This window comes from Phyllostomus hastatus, unplaced genomic scaffold (assembly GCF_019186645.2).
Source record: "Phyllostomus hastatus isolate PE091 unplaced genomic scaffold, TTU_PhHast_1.1 phas_contig_64, whole genome shotgun sequence".
Classification (NCBI taxonomy): Eukaryota; Metazoa; Chordata; class Mammalia; order Chiroptera; family Phyllostomidae; genus Phyllostomus; species Phyllostomus hastatus.
In genome coordinates, this window is record NW_025333928.1 from 3,300,226 (window position 1) to 3,319,982 (window position 19,757).

Genomic DNA, 19,757 nt, shown 5'->3' on the forward strand with positions numbered 1-19,757 from the left:
GGCACTAGCAGCAACCAGCCTAGATTCACAGCTTGGCTTTGCCTGGGAATCTTCAAGGCCAGCACAAGTAGCAACCATCTCAGGTTACCTTATAGCTCAGGCAGGATGGACCCAGGCAAAACACAGGTGGGAACAGATCTTGGTCTGTACCAGCTGGGAAACCACAGAGCCTGTGCATCTAGTAGACAACTACAGACCACGTTGGAGCACCATCACCTTGCCCCTGCACAGCTGATCCTCCATAGAGAGCAGAGCCAGTGGCCACAGCCAGTCTTTACAACTGACTGACCTGAGAAATCCCTCCCATTGTCCTGCCAACAGCAGTCCAGGCTCAACTACAAAAGAAGGGTCTACTAAGCTCATACTAAGGGTGTACTTCAAGTACCCAGCTTGGGTAATAGGGATTGGCTGTGCTCCTGTATTCTATAGGACGCCCACTACATTAGGCCATGCTACTAAGACAGGGTGTCATAGCAGCTCTACCTAATACATAGAAACAAACACAGGGAAGCTGCCACAATGAGGAGATAAAGCAAAGCAAAACAAAAAACGTGGCCCAAATGAAAAATAGGTCAAAACTCCAGAAAAAGAACTAAACAAAATGGAAATAAACAATCTATCAGATGCAAACCTCAAAACACTGGTTAAAAGGATGCTCAAGGAACTTAGTGAGGACCTCAACAGCATAAACATGATCTGGTAGAAATGAAGGATATACTAATTGAAATGAAGAACAATTTACAGGAGAACAACAGTAAAGTGGATGAAGCTGAGAATCAAATCAATGATCTGGAACATAAAGAAGTAAAACAATCAATCAGAACAACAAGAAGAAAAATGAATTCAAAAAGTGAGGATAGTATAAGTAGCCTCTGGGACAACTTCAAGAGGTACAACATTTACTTCATAAGGGTGCCAGAAGGAGAAGAGAAAGAGCAAGAATTGGAAATCTATTTGAAAAAATAATGAAAGAAAACTTCCCTAATTTGGTGAAGAACATAGACATACAAGTTCAGGAAGCACAGAGAGTACCAAACAAGATGGATGCAAAGAGGTCCACTCCAAGACACATCATAATTAAAATACCGAAGGTTAAAGATAAAGAGGGAATCTTAAAAGCAGAAAGAGAAAAGCAGTTAGGTACCTATGGGGGATTTCCCATAAGATTGCAAGCTGATTTCTCAGAAGAAACTTTGCAGGCTAGAAGGGATTGGCAAGAAATATTCAAAGTCATGAAAAGCAGGGACCTATAGCCAAGATTGCTTTACCCAGCAAAGATATCATTTAGAGTCATGTGGCAGATAAAGAGCTTCCCTGACAAAAAACTAAAGTTCATCATCACCAAAAAATCATTATATGACATGTTCAAGGGACTTATTTAAGAAAAAGAAAGTGATCAAAACTATGAACAGTAAAATGGCAATAAATACATATCTATCAACAGTTGAACCTAAAAAACAAACTAAGCCAACAAAACAACAGAGACAGAATCGTGGATACAGAGAGCATCTTGATGGTTGCCATTTTGGGGGGTGGGGTTTGGCGGAATGGGTGAACAGGTGAGGGGATTAAGAAGTACAGAAGAGCCATGTGGATGTAAAATACAGTATAGGAAATAGAGTAGCCAAAGAACTTATACACATGACCATGGACATGAACAACAGTGTGGAGGTTGTCTGAGGGAGTGAGGGGTGCTGGGTGCAGGGGAGCAACAGGAGAAAAAATGGGATAACTATAATAGCACGATCAACAAAATATAATTTTTTAAAAGGAGAATTTTCTTGAAGGTAGTTATAGTGACCACCATGAGATGAAAGTGACTTGGGCCTTAAAGTGTTTCTTGATTAAACTCTTTTAACGAAGGCTGATGGGCACAAGAAAGAAGCTTCAAACAGAGGAAGGAATGAGTCACAGATATACTAATGACAAGGGGGAAGATGACAGTCCCCAGGTCCCCAAAGCCCCAGAGAAGCATTTTAAATATTTGGAAAGTCAGAGGGTGGACAATATTCAGTTCTTCCAATGTGGCACTTTCTAGACCTAGCAAGAAGTCCACAGGGAGCAAGTACTGAGAGGCAAGTGATTCAACTGCAGAAAATTTTTCTGGGCCAGTGGTTCTTGAAGTTAAGGGCACATGAGAAGCAGCTGAGGGGCTTGTTTAAACACACATTGCTAGGCCCACACCCAGAGTTTAGTTTAGTAGGGCTAGACTGGGGCCTGAGAATTTGCATGCCCAAGTGGAGCTGCTTCTGCTGCTGGTGGCCCCAGGTCTGTGTTTTCAGGACTGGGTTAGCCAGTGATGACTGAGTGAAAGCCCAGGTTCAGCCTCCACTGGGCTCAAACCCACCTGCTCCATTTTCTAGCCATGTGATTTTCAGCAAGTTATGTAACCTCTCTGTTCCTTCATTTCCTTATCTGTAGGATGAAGCTATTATGCCTATCACTGGGATTTGGGGGAGGCTTCCTGGAAGAGATGACATCTAAGCTGAGGCTTGAGGGTTAGTAGAGGAGTTGGCCAGGGGATGGGTAGGGAGGGTAGGCAGTGATGTGTGCCAAACAGAAGGCGCAGGATGAGCAAAGCCCAGGGATGGTGGAACCCATGTCCTCTAGGGAGCTGAGCAGAGTGACAAAGCAGGGGCTTTGTAAGTGATACCAAAATGCTATAAATCTGTTCCAGGCTGTCTCAGGGCAGGATCATAGTGGAGGGGACCAAGGTGGGGAAAATGTGCCATTGGGGTGGGTGTGGAAGCAGCACAGACTATTTCTGCCCATATCCCATTGCCCCTGTGCAGTCACATGGCCCCACCTAGATATAAAAGGTGCTGGGAGATGTAGTCCCTGTCTGAGCAGGGGAGCACAGGTTCGTGGCAAGAGCCAGCTGTCTGTGCCACACTGGCCTTTTCTCACCCCTGGCCACCTCTCTCAGTTCTTCTTTACCTTGCTCACTGTGCTCCACTTTTTTGAGGGAGTGAATTTTACAGATGAGGAAGCTGAGGTTCAGTGAGATTAAGTAATTTGCCCAGTGTCACTCAGCTAGTAGTAGCAGAGTCGGGACTTGAATCCAAATATGTTTGTCCCAAAAGCCTTATCAGGCCATAGACTGGTCAGGAGTGCTTTTTGAGGACTTCCCCATGATCCAGGCTTTTCCACTAAAGATCTCAGCCATGTTTTCAGGCTAACCAACCTCAGACAACTTGTCATTATTGCCCCATAGTCCTTCTATTCGTCCAGGGCTGCAGTCCCATTATATCCACAAAATTGCCAGTTTTCTCCAGCTACTTGTCAATTCATACATCATACATTTACAAAGGACCTAATGTGTGCCAGGCATCATGATCTTGGCTGAGAGATAGAGAGGAATGAGACATGGCCCCTTTTGATCCAGGTGTTCATGTGGTCCGGCCACGGAGAGGCCATGTAAACAAGAGCTCCCTCTGAGAAGTGAGACATACTCTTTCCCTGGAATACAGGGTGTCCTTGGTACATGAGAAGGGTGCCTAAGAAGTCATCAAAAATTAAAATCCTAGCCCCGCTGTGCATTTTGTTAACTGAAGCTATAATGACAATAATTTGTACTTTGTATTATAAAATGTGTTTTTCTGATTTTTAAAACTATAGTATAATCTTTGTACCATAACAGTTTTTAAAAAAATATATTTTATTGGTTATACTATTACAGTTGTTCCATTTTTTTCTCCCCTTTATTCCCCTCTACCCTGCACCCCCCTCCCACCAGCATTCCCCCTACTTTAGTTTATGTAAATGGATCATACATGTAAGTTCTTTGACTTCTCCATTTCCTATACTGTTCTTAACCTCCCCCTGTCTATTTTGTACCTACCATTTATGCTTCTTATTCCCTGTACCTTTTCCCCCATTTTCTCCCCATCCCTCCCTGCTAATAACCCTTTATGTGATCCCCATTTCTGTAATTCTGTTCCTGTTCCAGTTGTTTGCTTAGTTTGTTTATTCTTTGTTCAGTTCAGTTGTTGATGGTTGTGAGTTTGTTGTCATTTTACTGTTCATATTTTTGATCATCTTCTTTTTCTCACATAAGTCCCTTCAACATTTCATATAATAAGGGCTTAGTGATGATGAACTCCTTTACTTTTACCTTGTCTGGAAAGCACTTTATCTGCCCTCTATTCTAAATGATAGCTTTGCTGGATAGAGTAATCTTGGATGTAGGTCCTTGCTTTTCATGACTTTGAATACTTCTTTCCAGTCCCTTCTTGCCAGCAAGGTTTCTTTTGAGAAATCAGCTGATAGTCTTATGGGAACTCCTTTGTAGGTAACTGTCTCCCTCTCTTGCTGCTTTTCAGATTCTCTCTTTCATTTTAATCTTGGGTAATGTAATTATGATGTGTCTTGGTGTGTGCGTCCTTGAATCCAACTTCTTTGGGACTCTCTGAGCTTCCTGGACTTCCTGGAAGTCTATTTCCTTCACCAGATTGAGCAAGTTCTCCATTATTATTTTGAATAAATTTCCATTTCTTGCTCTTCCTCTTCTCCTCCTCACCCCTATGATTCAGATGTTAGAATGTTTAAAGTTGTCCCAGAGGTTCCTAAGCCTCTCCACATTTTTTTGAATTCTTGTTTCTTCATTCTGTTCTGGTGGAATGTTTATTTCTTCCTTCTGCTCCAAATCATTGATTTGAGTCCCAGTTTCCTTCCCTTCACTGTTGGTTCCCTGTATATTTTGCTTTATTTCACTTTGCATAGCCTTCACTTCTTCCTCTATTTTGCGACCATACTCAACCTTTTCTGTGAGCATCCTGATTACCAGTAGTTAGAACTCTGCATCTGATAGGTTGGCTATCTCTTCATTGCTTAGTTCAATTTTTTTCTGGATCTTTGATCTGTCCTTTCATTTGGGCCATATTTTTTTTTACTCAGTATACCTGTTACATTCTAAAGGGTGGAGCCTTAGGTTTTTGCCAGAGTAGGGCAGCCCCCTTAGCTGTGTTGTGCCACGGTATGTGGAGGTGGGGTCAGAGAAGGAACAATGCCACTTGCCCAGCTCTTGGCCAGTTTTCAGTCACTTCCTCCACTACCACAAGCAAATTGGGTCCTCCTGGTGCTGATTTCCAGGTGTGTGGGCTTGTGTACATTCTAGGACCCTGTGGGTCTCTCCAGTGAACTCTCCTGTGAGACTGTGAGTTTCTCCCACTGCCACAATTCCCACAGGTTTTTACAGCCAGAGGTTTGAGGCTGTATTTCCCTGTGCTGGTACCCTGGGTTGCATGGTCTGTCTCACTCCTCAGTTGTTCCTCTGTTTATCCACATGCAAATATGGGACCACCCTCTCCTCCAGCCACTGCCTTGCTGCATGTCTTCTCTGCCCTGGCTGCCCATCTCTACCCCTCCTACCTGTCTGAATGAATATTTCTTTAACTCCTTGGTTGCTAGACTTCCATACAGTTCAATTTTCTGACAGTTGTGGTTGTCTTTTGTTTTTAAATTTGTTGTTGTCCTTCTTTTTGTTGTGCAAGGAGGCACAGTATATCTACCTATGCCTCCATCTTGACCGGAAGTCTTCTATAACAGTTTTCTGTGAACAAAGCACAGGATATGGCAGTGATTATTTTATGAGCCTTTAGCAGCACAAATATTGACTTGGCTCCTTGGTTCAGTTGTGGATTGCTTATTTCATCAGTGAGTAAGCACATTTCTCCTCTTTCTGGTATGTATGGAGGTTTGTTTTTAGGAAAGAAAGGAGAGCAGGTAGGGGAAGGCTTGTTGGAATTCTACCTGATACGGAAAGGCAACTTTAATCTAGAATCATTCTAGAACAGGTTTCTCAGCCTTGGCACTGTTTACAGTTTGGTACATAATTCTGTGCTATGGGGCTTTTCTGTGCACTGTAGAATGGTTAGCAGCATCCCTGGTCTCTATCCACTAGATGCCAGTTTCACTTCCCAAGTTGTGACACCAAAAATGTCTCCAGGCATTGCCAAGTGTCCTCTTGTTGACAAAATTGCCCCATGTTGAGGACCACTGTTCTGAACTGTATATGTTTCCTATTGCTAATGTGACAAGTCACAAACTTAGTGGCTTAAAACAATACAAAGTTCTTCTCTGAATTGTTCAGGAGGTCAGAAGTTCAAAAGTCAAGGTGTCAGCAGAGCTGTGTTCCCTCTAGAGGCTCCAGGGAGATCGATTTCTTTACTTTTTCCACTTTTAGAGGCTGTGCATTCCTTGGCTTGTGGCCTCTTCCTCCAACTTCAAAACACCAACATATGACTCCTGCTTCCGTTGCCATTTCTCTTCCTCTAACTCTGCCCCTCCTGCCTGCTTTTATAAGGACCCTTATAAAAGGGTCCTTTATACCCTGTGATTGTACTGGGCTCACCAGATAATCCAGGATAATCTCCCCATTTCAAGACCTGTAATTTAATCACACCTGCCAAGTTACCTTTCCGTATCAGGGAACATATTCATAGGTTCTAGGGATTGGGGTATGGTTGGGGCCGTTATGCTGCCTACCACATAGACTGTTGATTTCTGGGTGTAATGGAAATGCTCATGGAGGGCCTGAGAGGAGGCAAGTGACTTAGAGGGTGGGAGAATGGGGATGGTTAGGGCATAATAGCAGCTGGTACTTTTGAACAATTCTCTGCCAGACATCATATGCCTGATCTCACTGACTCCTCAAAGCAACTCCTGGTGTAGGTTCTGCCCCCATCGTACAGAGGAGGAGACCACCCAGGGAAGCCTTTCTGGAGGAGGTACATTTTCAAGCTGGATCTAAAAGGGAACAAAGGGGTTTGGCAGCAAGTAAGTTAGGCATTCTAGGAAGAGGGTCTATTGGGTGCAAGGGCAGGGAGGTGAGTGTGGTTGTGAATGGCAGTTGGTTCTTGGTTGGGGCAAGTGGGGCAGATGACATAGCAGAGAGAAGGCAGGTGGGTATGGACATCTGTAAATAAGTCCTTTTATTCTGACATAAACTACAGTAGAACCTTGGTTCTTGACCTTAATTTGTTCCAGAAAACTGTTTGAGAAGTGATTTGTTTGAAAACCAAATGTCCTTTGTTTGTTACCTGAGAGACACGTGACTGATCATACAGGTATCAACATGAAAGGGTTGTCGGGTAGAGAATTGAGACCTGAAGTTTTATTAGAAAATCAAGGCACCTTTTTTCTGTGAACAACTTGTTCAAGAACCAAATTGTTTGAAAACCAGGGCATTTGAGAACTAATTTAAACTATTGTGAGATATAAACTATTATTTCTCACAATAGCTTAATTAAGTTTTATGTGTGAGTACCCACCACATGCTGGAGCACAGATATAAATAAGACACTGACATGAACTCCTAGCATGTTGCTTGATTTAGTGATTCCCAGTATTACCATCCCCCTCCAGTAAGTAAATAAAATACAGCCTGGAGATGTATTTGATTAGCACCTGTTGATCCCTGCTCAGTGCCAGTGGCTGGGGGAGGTCACAGCCAGCCTCTCTACATCTGCTCTTCAAGACAGGTTCACCAGACACGGACAGGAATTCAGACCCAGCCACCCATCCACGTGGTGACAGAGCACAGAGTCTCTGTTACTGTCTTGGGCTTTGTTTCTTTTGTTTTGTTTTTCACCAGCTTTATTGAGGTATAACTGACAAATTAAAATTGTATACAGTCAAACCTTGGTTCTCAAACATCTCTCACTTTGAACAATTTGGTTCTCGAACAAGTTGTTGATGGAAAAAATGTCTTGGCTGTTGAATAAAACTTCAGTTCTCAGCCCTGGCTGGCATAGCTCAGTGGATTGAGCGTGGGCTGTGAACCAAAGTGTCACAGGTTTGATTCCCAGTCAGGGTACATGTCTGGGTTGCAGGCCATGACCCCCAGCAACTGCACATTGATGATTCTCTCCCTCCCTTCCCTCTCTAAGAAATAAATAAATAAATAAATAAAATCTTAAAAAAAAACCAAAACTTCAGTTCTCCATCCAACAACCCTTTCATGCTAATACCTGTATTTCTAATAGGAAAAAATGATTTGATTTTCAAACAAAGTGCTTCTTGAACAGTTTTCTGGAACAAATTAAGTTGAGAAGCGAGGTTCCACTATATTTAAGGTGTACAATGTGATGATTTGATATAGGAATATATTGTGAAATGGCTACCGTAACCAAGCTAATCAACACATCCATCTCCTCATATAGTTACCTTTTTTGTGTGTGGTAGAAACACTTAGGATCTACTCTCTTAACAGATTTCCTGTTTACAATAGTGTTATTAACTACAGTCAGCCTGCTGTACATGAGCTCTCCAGAACTTCCTCACTTTGCATAATGGAAACTCTACCCTCTCAGCAGCTTCTCCATTTCCGCCACCCTCAGCCCCTGGCAACCCCAGTTCTGCTCTCTGTTTCTGCAAGTTTGGCGTTTTAGATTTTACCAGTAAGTGAGATCATGCAATATTTGCTTTTTTGTGTCTGGCTTATTTCATTTAATAATGTCCTCTAGGTATATCTGTGTTTTTGCAAATGACAGAATTTCTTCTCTTTTTTTGGACAGAGTAATATTCCATTGTGTATATTTACCACAGTTTCTTTATTCATTCATCCATCAATGGACACAGGTTGTTACTATACTTTGGCTATTATGAATAATACTGCAGTGAACATGGGGTTATATCTCTAAGACAGTTTTTTACCCCCTAGCATGAAGAAAACTGAGGACTCAATCTAGAGCTCAAGATATCTTTGGAACAAGCCAGGTACAGCCCAAGGGCAGCCTCACTTTGCTTAGTTTCCCTTCCCAGGGTGGCCCTAAAGGAGGTGGGCAGCTACTTATCTGCCTTGCAGCTCCCGCCATTGGTAGATGAGAAAGTCTGTGTCAAGTGCTTAGCATGGCACCTGGGTTGCAGTAAGCTGTTCACTTGTGTTATGTATCTGTCTTATTCAGTAAAAAGTATGCATTTTTGAGGTTGCTAGGAACAAAAATCTCTTCTGCTTTCTTGTCACTCATTTGCAGTGCAAAAGCCACATCTTTCCTACTTTCTTGCAGTGAGAACTCATGCTAAGCTGAGAAACCCATAGCTCCTTCTGGTTGGTGGAACAAGAGACAGAGCCTTTGGCGTGCTGTCTAAAGGAACCAAGAGAAGACCTACCAATCTGGGGTTGCATTGGGAAAGGGATATGAAGCTAACTCTAACTTATTACACCAGGAAATCAATAGATAAGAACCAAACTAGGTAAATTAAGAAATAGCAGAATATGCATATTATCTAGAGATGTGGAAGTAACTTCCATGAGTAACATCTAGAGTACTTGGAAGAGGTTGTCTCTGCAGGCGGGGGGCAGGGCTGCCAATGTACTGCTGTAAAGGTTGCTCACTGGAGTTGAGCAGCACCCAGCCTATGTGGTCATACACAGTGGCCCTAGTGGGACAAGAGTGTTATTTTTAGCTATATGTTTTAATGAAAGTGTTATTTTTTAATTATGTAGAAATAATATAAGCCCTAAGTCCCAGCTGGGTTTTGTACTTTAATATTGCAAGTGGCAAAAACCTATCTGTAGCCAGCCAAGTTGTCCCCCTACCCAGCCTCCCATAGGCAATGTTTTTTTGTGTCATGTAATGCAGAAGTCCAGGTAGGTAGTTTGGCTTTGGTCATGTTTGGATTCAGGGTCTCAAGTAATGTCATCACTACTCATTTTTCTTTGTCTTTCTTCTTCTGCTCTCCACCAAATGTCAGCTTTGTTCTCCGGTGGCCTCAGTCTCTGTCTCAGACTCATGCTCTGCAGGAAAGGATTAACCTCATCCAGTCACTCAAGCTGAAGCCCCAGGCTTACCTGCAATTGGGCGAGATTGGTTTGACTTGAGTCATATACCACCTCTGAGCCAGTCACTGTGGCCAGTTGCCCGAATTGTGTTCTTCTCAGATCTGGACCTTGTGACACCCCCAGTGGCTTGGCTGTGGATCCTCAACCCCAGGCATATGGCATGAGAGCAGGGGATATGCGGATCCCAGAACAGAAGCAAGTACATGACATAAGGTGGCCCACAAGTCAGCCTGTCTACTGTGGTTGCAGTTGAGGACCAGTGGGTGCCGGACATATACTAGTGAGTGCACTGGCTGGTTCAGTGCAGGCCACATTATCTTGGAGTGCTGGCTCCTGGAGTGATGGGTGGGAGACTACAGCTCATTTCTACAACAGGAGGGTAGAAGGAGGAGAGCCTGAGGAGGACTGATAGCCTTAACCTGGGCATTGCAAGCATCATTTCCTGACCCAAGTGGCTGCCTGAGTAGCCTATAGCAAGATGCTGGGAGAGCAGTGGTTCGGTGGCCAGAGCATAAATAGCCTGTTCTTTGAGGACCCTGGAAGAAGCTTGGTTGGTTGTTAACCAGACATCCAGGTCATTAGCCTTGTTGGGACCCAAGGCTCAGTCCCCTTTATTTCTGATATTGGAAATGATGATAATAATAGCTGCTGTGTTTTAATGCTTGCTCTGTGCTAGCACTGTCAAGTTAATGGCGTGGGCACAACTCTGCACTCCACATTGTAGTGAGAAAGCCAAGACTCAAGAGGTGAAGTCACACAGCTAATAAGTGGCAGAGCTAGGGATTAAATTTGGTGTGCTGAAATCAGAACCCCACTCAGTTGCATCTCCATAGAAATATCTTCCCAGAGTATGTTGGGGACTAGGAGAGGACAATGTGGATTCCTGAGTGAGGACAGAGGAAACCTAGAGAATCCTGACATACTGGGGTCCTGCTTCTGGTCTCAGTCTCTCACTCACAGGAACAGGCCCCTTCTGTGGGCCCAGGGAAGCCCAAGTTAGATGGAGGTTCCTAGGAAGATGGGTTCCCTGGGTGGTGTTGGAACAGGCATTGTGGGGCTGAGTTATGGGCCATTTAAGGCTCCTTGCCTGTCTAGGGGAATCCAGTATCTTCCACTGCCCAGTCTTCATGGGCAAATGCGGGAGAAGCTGTCACATTAGGACTCCAGATTGAGGCCACAGTTTTCCCAGGCCGACCCTACCAGGCACCAACTTGTTATAAGGTATGTGATGTGACTTTTTGTAATACGGGAAAGAAGGGTCTACTGGACCAGATATAATTAGCAAGTAGTAAGAAAAAAAGAAAAATACTATAGATTATATAAGGTTAGATAGTAAAGTCTGAAGATTGTCAGTCCAGGGCTGTTATGCTGCCTCGTGATATAAGATTATGCTGCCCTAGGCCTCCTTTATTGTGGTTCTGCCTTCCTTAGCACATGGCTTCCTCATGTTTGAACATAGTTGCTTGAACTCCAGCCATCACACTTTCATTCCAGCTAGCAGGAAAGGAGGGAGAGCGGAAGGATACATTTTTTCCCTTCCTTTAAAAATCCTTCCCTAAAGTTGAAAAGCGTCCTTCTGCTCATATCCCCTTGGCCAGACTTGGTCATGTGGTCACACTTAACTGCAAAGGACTCTGGGAAGTATAGACCATATTCTAAGTGGCCATGTGTTTAACCCAAGACCAGTGGTCCTGTTATTAAGAAAGAGAGAACAGCTGCTCTCTCTTTCTTAGCAGGTGCTGCCAGAGCTGTGTTGAGCAAATTTATGACAACTGAAAAGCCATAAAACAGATCCTGCTCACTCAGTTCTGGAATACATATCAAGTGTCTTCTGAGTATGAAGCACCATGCCAGGCAGGGTTATAGCTGCTTGCCTGCAGCTGCTTTTGTTTCCCAGGGCTGAAGAGAATGTCAGGTCTATAGCAGACGTGGCCATGGACCAGGTTTCTGGTGATAATTCCCCTGTGAACTGACTGCCATGGAACCCCACTTGCCTACTCAGCTCCCTTCACAAACGGGGGTGTTGATGACATGAATTAATTTGGTCAAGGTCACCAGCAGTCTAGACTCCCAACACTGTGCTACATTGCCTGGAGGTCTGCAGGCCGAAGCTGTGGCCCCCTCCTCTGGCATCATCTCAGCCCCAGAGGCCAGTGGCCTGGCTGGGCCTGCTGGCAGCTCTGGGCTCCATGCTGTCTTGGTCAGCATGGATTTTAGCCAAGGGCTGACCAGGGCTGAGTAGCACTGGGGCTGGGGAGGGAGGGGAGATTCGGCCATAAACCAGGGAAGGTTTTGGTGACAAGCAGGATCAGTGGCTCAGCCATTGGTCAGGAAGTGACTGTACCTTGCACCGAGGGTAAGGTCAGTGATTGTCCAACTGAGTCAAGGAATCAGTATGGCTGATGCATTGAGGTAAAAGAATAAAAAGTAAGAACAGCAAAAAAAGAAACTCAATAGATCAGGAAGTGGCAAAGCTGAGCACAATTTCCTAAGATTTCAGTTTACATTTCATGGGTGTGCATTGGATTAGGATATAAATGTGCATTGCACTAGGATTCCCCACTGTGGTATCAAGAAAGTGCCCATCCTCAGATCTAGAAGACTGCCTGTCAATGGAGAGAGTTGTTAAGAATAACTAGAGCCCTGACTGGTGTGGCTCAGTGGGGCCTCGTCCTGTAAACAATAAAGTCAACAGTTTGATTCCCAGTCAGGGCACAGGCCTGGGCTGCAGGACAGGTCCCCAGCTGGGGGCACACAAGAGGCAACTGATCAATGTTTGTATCACACAATGATGTTTTTCTCCCTCTCTTTCTCCCTCCCTTCCCTCTCTCTAAAAAATAAATAAATAAAATCTCAAAAAACAAAAAAAAAGAATAGTGGGAATTATTGCCTTGATCTAAAATTTAAAAAAATATTTTACTTATTGCCCTGAACGGTGTGGCTCAGTTGATTGGGCACCAACTCTTGAAGCAAAAGGTTGCCGTTGGATTACCAGTTAGGGCACATGGGGTTTGTGGGTTCTTTCCTGAGTCCCCTCTCTATAAAAATAAACACAGTCTTTAAAAATATGTTTTTCTTATTTATTATTTTATATTACAGGCAATCAAGTTTTGTAAGAAGTTAGAAATGTACAAAAAGTTAGAAAGTTCCCTCCAGCCCCATAGCCCACCCCAGTGCTGGTGAGTGTCAGTGGGCCCTGCAGGGAGGTTTTACTGCTTCTATAAACACCCTTTCCTTTTAGCACAAAGAGGGTTACCTTAACGTGCCTGCTCTTCTACAACCTGCTTTCTAATTAACAGTTTTTCTTGACTATCTTTTTCTTAAACTTTAGCTTTATTGAAATTTATTTATAAATCTTACTATCCACTGATGTAAAGCGTACAGTGCTTTTTAGTATATTCACAGATTCATGCAACCAACATAAAGTCAGTTTTAGAACATTTCCACCAACTCCAAAGAAACCCATTAGTTTAGTACATTGTTCCCCATTCCTCCCCGGCCCCCAACCCGAGGCAACCACTTATGTGCTTCTGGTCTCTGTAGATTTATTTGCCTGTTTTATACATTTCACATAAACAGAATCATTCAATATGTGGTCTTTTGCAGCTGTCTTCCTTCACTTAGCATGATGTTTTAAAGTTTCATCATGTATCAGTACTTCATTTCTTTTTGTGGTTGTATCCATTATATGGGTAGACCACATTTGTTTAATTATTCATCAGTTGATGGACATTTGGGTTGTTTCCCTTTCTGGCTGTTATGAATAATGCTGCTCTGAACATGCATACATGTTTTGTATAGACACATTTTCATTTCTTTTGAGTATATACCTAGAAGTGGAATTGCTGGATCATTGTATGTTTAACTTGTTGAGGAAATAACTAGACTGTTTTTCCAATTGGCTGCGCCATTTGCTGTTCCCATCAATAGTGTGTGAGGGTTTCAATTTATCCACATCTTTGCCAACAATTGTTACTTTCCATTTTTTAAAACTATATCCATCCTAGTGGCTTTGATTTATATGTCCCTAATGGCTAATGATGTTGAGCATCATTTGATGTGCTTTTTGGCCATGTGTATATCTTTTTTAGAGAAATGTCTATTCAAGTCCTTTGCCCATTTTTATTTGGGTTGTCTTTTTATTATTAAGTTATAGGAGTTTTTTATGTAATCCCTTATCAGATATATGATGATCAAAATTTTCTCCCATTCTATGAGTTGTCTCTTCACTCTCCTGGTGGAGTCCTTTGAACCATAAAAGTTTTTAATTTTGATGTCCAATTCATCTATTCTTTTGTAGTTTTTGGTTTTGGTGTTCAAAGAAGTCTTTACCTAACCCAAGGTCACAAAGATTTTATTCTAAGAGAGTTTTAGGCCTTATATTGAAGTCTTTGATCCATTTGAGTTAATTTTTGTGTATAGAGTAAGGAAGTACTTCAACTTCATTCTTTTTCAGTGTGTATCCACTTGTTCCAGCACCACTTGTTGAAAAGATTATTCTTTCCCCATTGAATGGTCTTTGTAAGCTTGCCACAAATGTGAGGCTTCATTTCTGGGTTCTCAGTCCCATTCCATTGATGTATGTGTCTGCTCTTATGCCTGTCCCAGTTGTTTTGATGGCTGTAGCTCACTTTTGAATTCAGGAAGTGTGACTCCTCCAACTTTGTTTTTCTTTTTTCAAAATTGTTTTGGCTATTCTGGGTCCCTTGAATTTCCTTGTGAATTTTAGAACCTGTTTGTCAGTTTCTACAAAGCTGCCAGCTGGAATTTTTCATAGTGATTGTTGGATTGAACCTATAGATCAATTTGGAGAGTATTGTCATTGTAACAATATTAAATCTTCTGATGTATGAACATAGGATGTCTTTCCATTTACTTATGTCCTCTTTAAATTCTTTGACAAGTTTTGTTTTTCATGCACTTCTATTGTTAAATTCATTCCCAATTATTCTTGTTAATGCTATTATAGGTGGAACTGCTTTCTTAATTCCATTTTTTAGATTATTCATTGCTAGTGTATAGAAATAATACTGATTTTTGTATCCTACAACTTCCTGAACTCTTTTTGACTATCTTGCATGTCCGTGTATCCAGAACTCCCATGGTAACAGTCGCACAGCCTCTCATGGTACAGAACAGGCCTCCATGGATGAGCATTGTGGGCTGTTACTGAGAACACTCTGGGGGCCACTCATTCATTCTGGGGATGTGATTTGAATCCCTACACTGCCAGGCACTGGCACATACACAATAGGGACACTGGGACATACACAATAAAAGTAAATGAGATGATTTCAGCTTGGGCTGTGTACTAGAGGAGTGACTGAGTATGCATTTGAGAGGAGTTCTCTTAATAATTTTTTATTTTTCAAGTACAGTTGACATTCAGTGTCACATTAGTTTTAGGTATACAGCATAGTGATTAGACTTTTTTCTTTCTTTCTTTTCTTTTCTTTTTTTTTTTTTAGAGAGAGAGAGGGAAGGGAGGAAGAAAGAGAGAGAGAGAGAGAAACATTAATGTGCGGTTGCTGGGGGGTCATGGCCTGCAACCCAGGCATGTACCCTGACTGGGAATCGAACCTGCGACATTTTGGTTTGCAGCCCACGCTCAATCCACTGAGCTACGCCAGCCAGGGTGATTAGACATTTATATAACTTACAAAGTGAACCCCTTGATAAGTCTAATACCTGGCATCATACGTAACTATTGCAATGTTATTGACTATATTCCCCATGACTGTTTTGTAACTGCTAATCTGTACATCTTAATCCTTTCCCTCTTTTCATCCAGCCCCCCAACCCCTTTCCTTCTGGCAGTCATCAGTTTGTCTTCTGTATCTATGAATCTGTTTCTGTTTTGTTTGTTTATTTTGTTCTATAGATTCCACATATGTGAAGTCATATGGCGTTTGTCTTTGTCTGACTTATTTCACAGAGTGTAATACCCTCTAAGTCCATCCATGTTGTTACAGATGGCAAGCTTTCATTATTTTTTATGGCTTGGTAATATTCCATTGTATATACATACCACCACTTTTTTATCCACTTGTCTATTGACTGGTACTCAGGTTGTTTCCATATCTTGGCTATATTGTAAATAACACTGCAGTGGACGTAAATATGCATATATCTTTTTGAATCATTGTTTTGAGTTTTTTCAGATAAATACCCAGAAGCGGGATTCATGGGTTATGTGGTAGGGAGTTTTTATTTTTATTTTTATTTTTATTTTTATTTTTTTAACCACTGGAGCCATACAAATTTTACTGATGCAGTAGAACACCAAATATTCAGAGTTATCTCTTACCCTCACCCATCTGCTTGTGCTTTACCAAGGCCTCCAAAGTATTAGCCACCCTTTTACTCATCTAGCCAGATAACCATGACGTTAACTATCTAGTGGACCCATGTTACATCCCTCAAGATGTCCTTCCAGTTTAGACCTCTTTGGGCCAGGTTGCAGTCCTCTGGCTGTTGATTATAATCGTTGTGCCCACTTGCCTTCGGATGGTTGTGTACTATCACCTGCTTCTCTTGTTTCAGATTCTAATCATTGCCTTTACTCTCTGTGATCCCTGACCTGTCACAGCATCTTTTCCTGTCAGTTCTGGCCACAGAGAGCAACCACCACTGAACTTCTTAGTGACGTTGATGTTCATTTTTTATAGCACATTACTTGTTAGTTTGGTAGACAATGTCTCCTTCATGCCATCATGTGGAGCAGTTTAGGATAGCTGGAACCCTTCAAAGGATTGACATCCTTTTACTTGCATTCCATCATGTGGCCAGAAGGGACCCTGATGTTGCCTTAAATATGACCAGCACTGTTGAAGAAATGTGTTCCAAATACCCTCCACAAGGGCCTCCAGTGAGCAAGTTTTGTCCTCCCACTTGAATTCTCTGTTGTAGAAGCTGCTAGATGAGTTGATTCTGGCAATCAAGATGGCTCTGGGGAGCTGGTAGCTGGCCATTTGTCCTTTTTCTATTATTGTTCTGTCCCAAGACTGTTCTTTTTACCTTCGTAATGTGTTTCTTAAATTTCTGAACCATGATGGTTATTGCCCAGGCTTCATGAATTTTGCTACAGGAAGGTGTTGTTCAAAGTTGATAACATTAAGTCCTTTAGAGTTAGTCGAGACCACTGTGAAGCAAATGCTGAGATGAAGTTTGTAGTGTGATAGGTTTCTTGAGGGTAATGCCTTTTTCCCAGAAGAGGATGCAAAATTATTTGATGAAGTTCATTCTTCTCCTTTGATACCCCGTAACTTAAATACTGTGGTATGTGATTGACTGTATTTGCACACACTGGCTCTGAGCTCCAGTACTGGGGCAGCAGCTCAAAAGGCACCAGGGCACATGGGGCAGAACTGAATTGTCTGTCATCAGTGTAGGAGCTGGGGGTGGGGGCGGGGGGAGGCGGCTTTCTCCTAGACAGAAGTGCTGGCAGAGTCTGTTATCAAGGTAGTTCTATTTTTAATTTTTTGAGGAATGAGAGGGTTCTTTGAATTGAGGAATCAGAGCAGATTTCTCTAGAAATGTGACTTTTGACCTGGGATCTAGATGATGAGGAAGAACTCAATGTTAGAAGATTAGGAAGGGTGTTCCTGGCACAAGGTACAGCAAGTACAAAGGCCTGAGGGGGAATGGGTTCCTCATGTTCACGGAACGAGAAGAAAGCCAATGTGCCTGGGGGATACCACAGCCTGAGGAGAGGTGGTTAGAGGCCAGTTAATTCCGGCCTTGGGACCTTAAAAGGCATTGGGATTTTATCAGGAATGTGAAGAGAAGCTGAGGGAGGGTGTTAAGCAGGAGAATCATGATCTAATGTCCTAAAAAATCACTCTAGTTGTTTAAAGAAGCATTTAGTTTCCCTGCCTTGGTTTAAGCACTGAGTTCTTGGATGTGGGAATTACTGGGTTGATGGGTTTGTACTTTTAAAATGTCCCTACATGCTGCCTGCCAAGTGCCTCCCCAAAAGATAGCTGTAGTTTTCAGTCTGAGGGTGCTGGTTCTTGTCATCACCAGTGGCATTCAGGTGAGGTGTCAGTGAGCCAGCCCCTCCCTGCATAGGACCCAGCACCCATTCTCTTGCTTCCCCTTTTCAGGGCCCGCTCCACAACATTTTCCCAGGAACTCTGGCTGTACCACCCACCCCTGGGGCACAACAGGCACGGTGGGAGCATGGCAGATGAAGACCTCATCTTCCCCCTGGAAGGCATTGATGGTGGCCAGACCCCTGGGGCCAGCCAGGAGGTGGACTCTGAGCCAGACAGTGATGAAGATGAAGGTTACTTCATCTGCCCCATCACTGATGACCCCAGGGCACACCAGAATGGCAACTCCAAGGTTAATGACTACTACAGCAACCTAACAAAAAGTGAGCAGTATGGCTTCAGTGCATCTCCAGTGAGCTCCTTCAATTTTAAGGTGAGTGGACCATGTCCCCCGTCTGCCCCAGCCCTGGTCACCTACCATACAGGTGGGCAATTGGGGTCTCTGGTTGAGGTCTTTCCTGTGTTTCCAGACTTTGGGCAGACCTGTAAATTCTGGGTCTGAGTATATGCCTGTGAAGCTGATTGTTGGTTTAGAGCAAGTTCATTACTGTCAACCAGTGTTTAGCTGCTCAGGATGCACTTCTGGGTTGTGAAAACCTTGACTACCTTTTTAAGAAATAGAAGAGAATGGAAGAGACTAGAAAATATTGAAAGGCACTACAAATTATAAAGATCTTATTTTTTGGAACACATGTATACACATTTGCATACATCAATGTGGTGATCAGCTTAGCTTCTCTTGATATACCACTTATTACATATTTTTATTTCACCTGATGTCTGCATGTGTGGTTCTAGGGATGGGATGTGAAATGTAGTCATTTGTGTTGGTTGTAGTCAAAAAAGCCACTGCTTATGTTTGGGCATCCCTTTTCTGGATTGAGGAAAAGGGCACTTGTTTTGTTAGGGATTTGTGTTCATATCATGGCAAACCTTGTATAAAAGAGAGGAAGAAGGGGGATGTTAAAATTCTAAATGCAATACTGTTGTCCTTATTTAATTTAATCCTCACAAATAGGTAAAATGTCTAGTTGGCAAAATGCCTGTTACCATTTAGGGACTTGAAATTATAATATTTTTTTTCTAACTTCAGTATTAATCTGTTTTTAGAAAATAATTCTAGTTTTGGACAGTGGGATATTTTTTTTCAGGGCCAGAATTCTAGTTTGAATCCCTCGGGGGAAGGCAGCTCCAGAAATAGTCCTGTGGATCTCCTCTAAGGTTAGGATGCTACTAAGGTGTCAGGTTGTGGCTTGACCTACTTGCCTATTGAGTGGAGCCTTCTGAAACAGATTGAACCCCATGGGAAGAGCAGGAGAGCTGTATGACCTCCTGTCTGTTCATTTTAGGTCAGGAAGGCTCAAGGACATGTGGATCTCTGTGTTGTCCCAGAGGGGGCTGGAGGGGCTCCTGAAACAGAAACCAGCTCATACCAGTTTAAGGGAAAAGGGGAATTTTTGTAAAAGTCCAGGAGTATTTCTTGGGACCCAGGGATAGAAGGGCTGTCTGGTTTTCAAGGGGACAGATCCAGGACCCAGAAAGCAGTAGTACTATCTCTGTCTATCTCGTCGCTCAATCTCTCTGCCTATTCTTTATTCTTCTCTGCCCTTCAGTCTATACAGTGGGAAAATGGACCCCTCAAAAGCCCATGATCCCCTCATTCCAGATGGAGCTACATGCAAAGACACATTTGACCTTCTTTGTCCCAATTCCATGAATGGAATCTGCTTCACCTAGCTTGGGTCAGGCATTCTCCATCTCCTATCCAGTCAGTTCCAGCCAGGACATGGGATAAGGAAGGTGGGGGTCACAGAAGAGGGGCTGTTTCCAGGGCAGGAGGATCCTGGTGGCCTCCTGGAGGGCAGACCCAGGAGGGGTTCCACCCGCAGCTGCCTGTTCTCAGGAACTGGGAGTCTGGT

General features: G+C 43.0%; 1 protein-coding gene across 6 annotated transcripts in view; it reads left to right on the plus strand.

The window, feature by feature from the left end:
* The window catches only part of EEF2K (eukaryotic elongation factor 2 kinase), a 73,435-nt gene that overhangs the window by 3,394 nt on the left and 50,284 nt on the right, over window positions 1-19,757 (plus strand). For 5 of the 6 annotated variants that reach the window (XM_045848985.1, XM_045848981.1, XM_045848984.1 and 2 more), the window contains one exon: window positions 17,890-18,211. In XM_045848985.1, the coding sequence (XP_045704941.1) occupies window positions 17,890-18,211 (322 nt within the window). Of the gene's footprint in view, window positions 1-2,480; window positions 2,499-17,889; window positions 18,212-19,757 lie in introns of those variants that run through there. The other variant, XM_045848983.1, reaches the window with a different exon arrangement.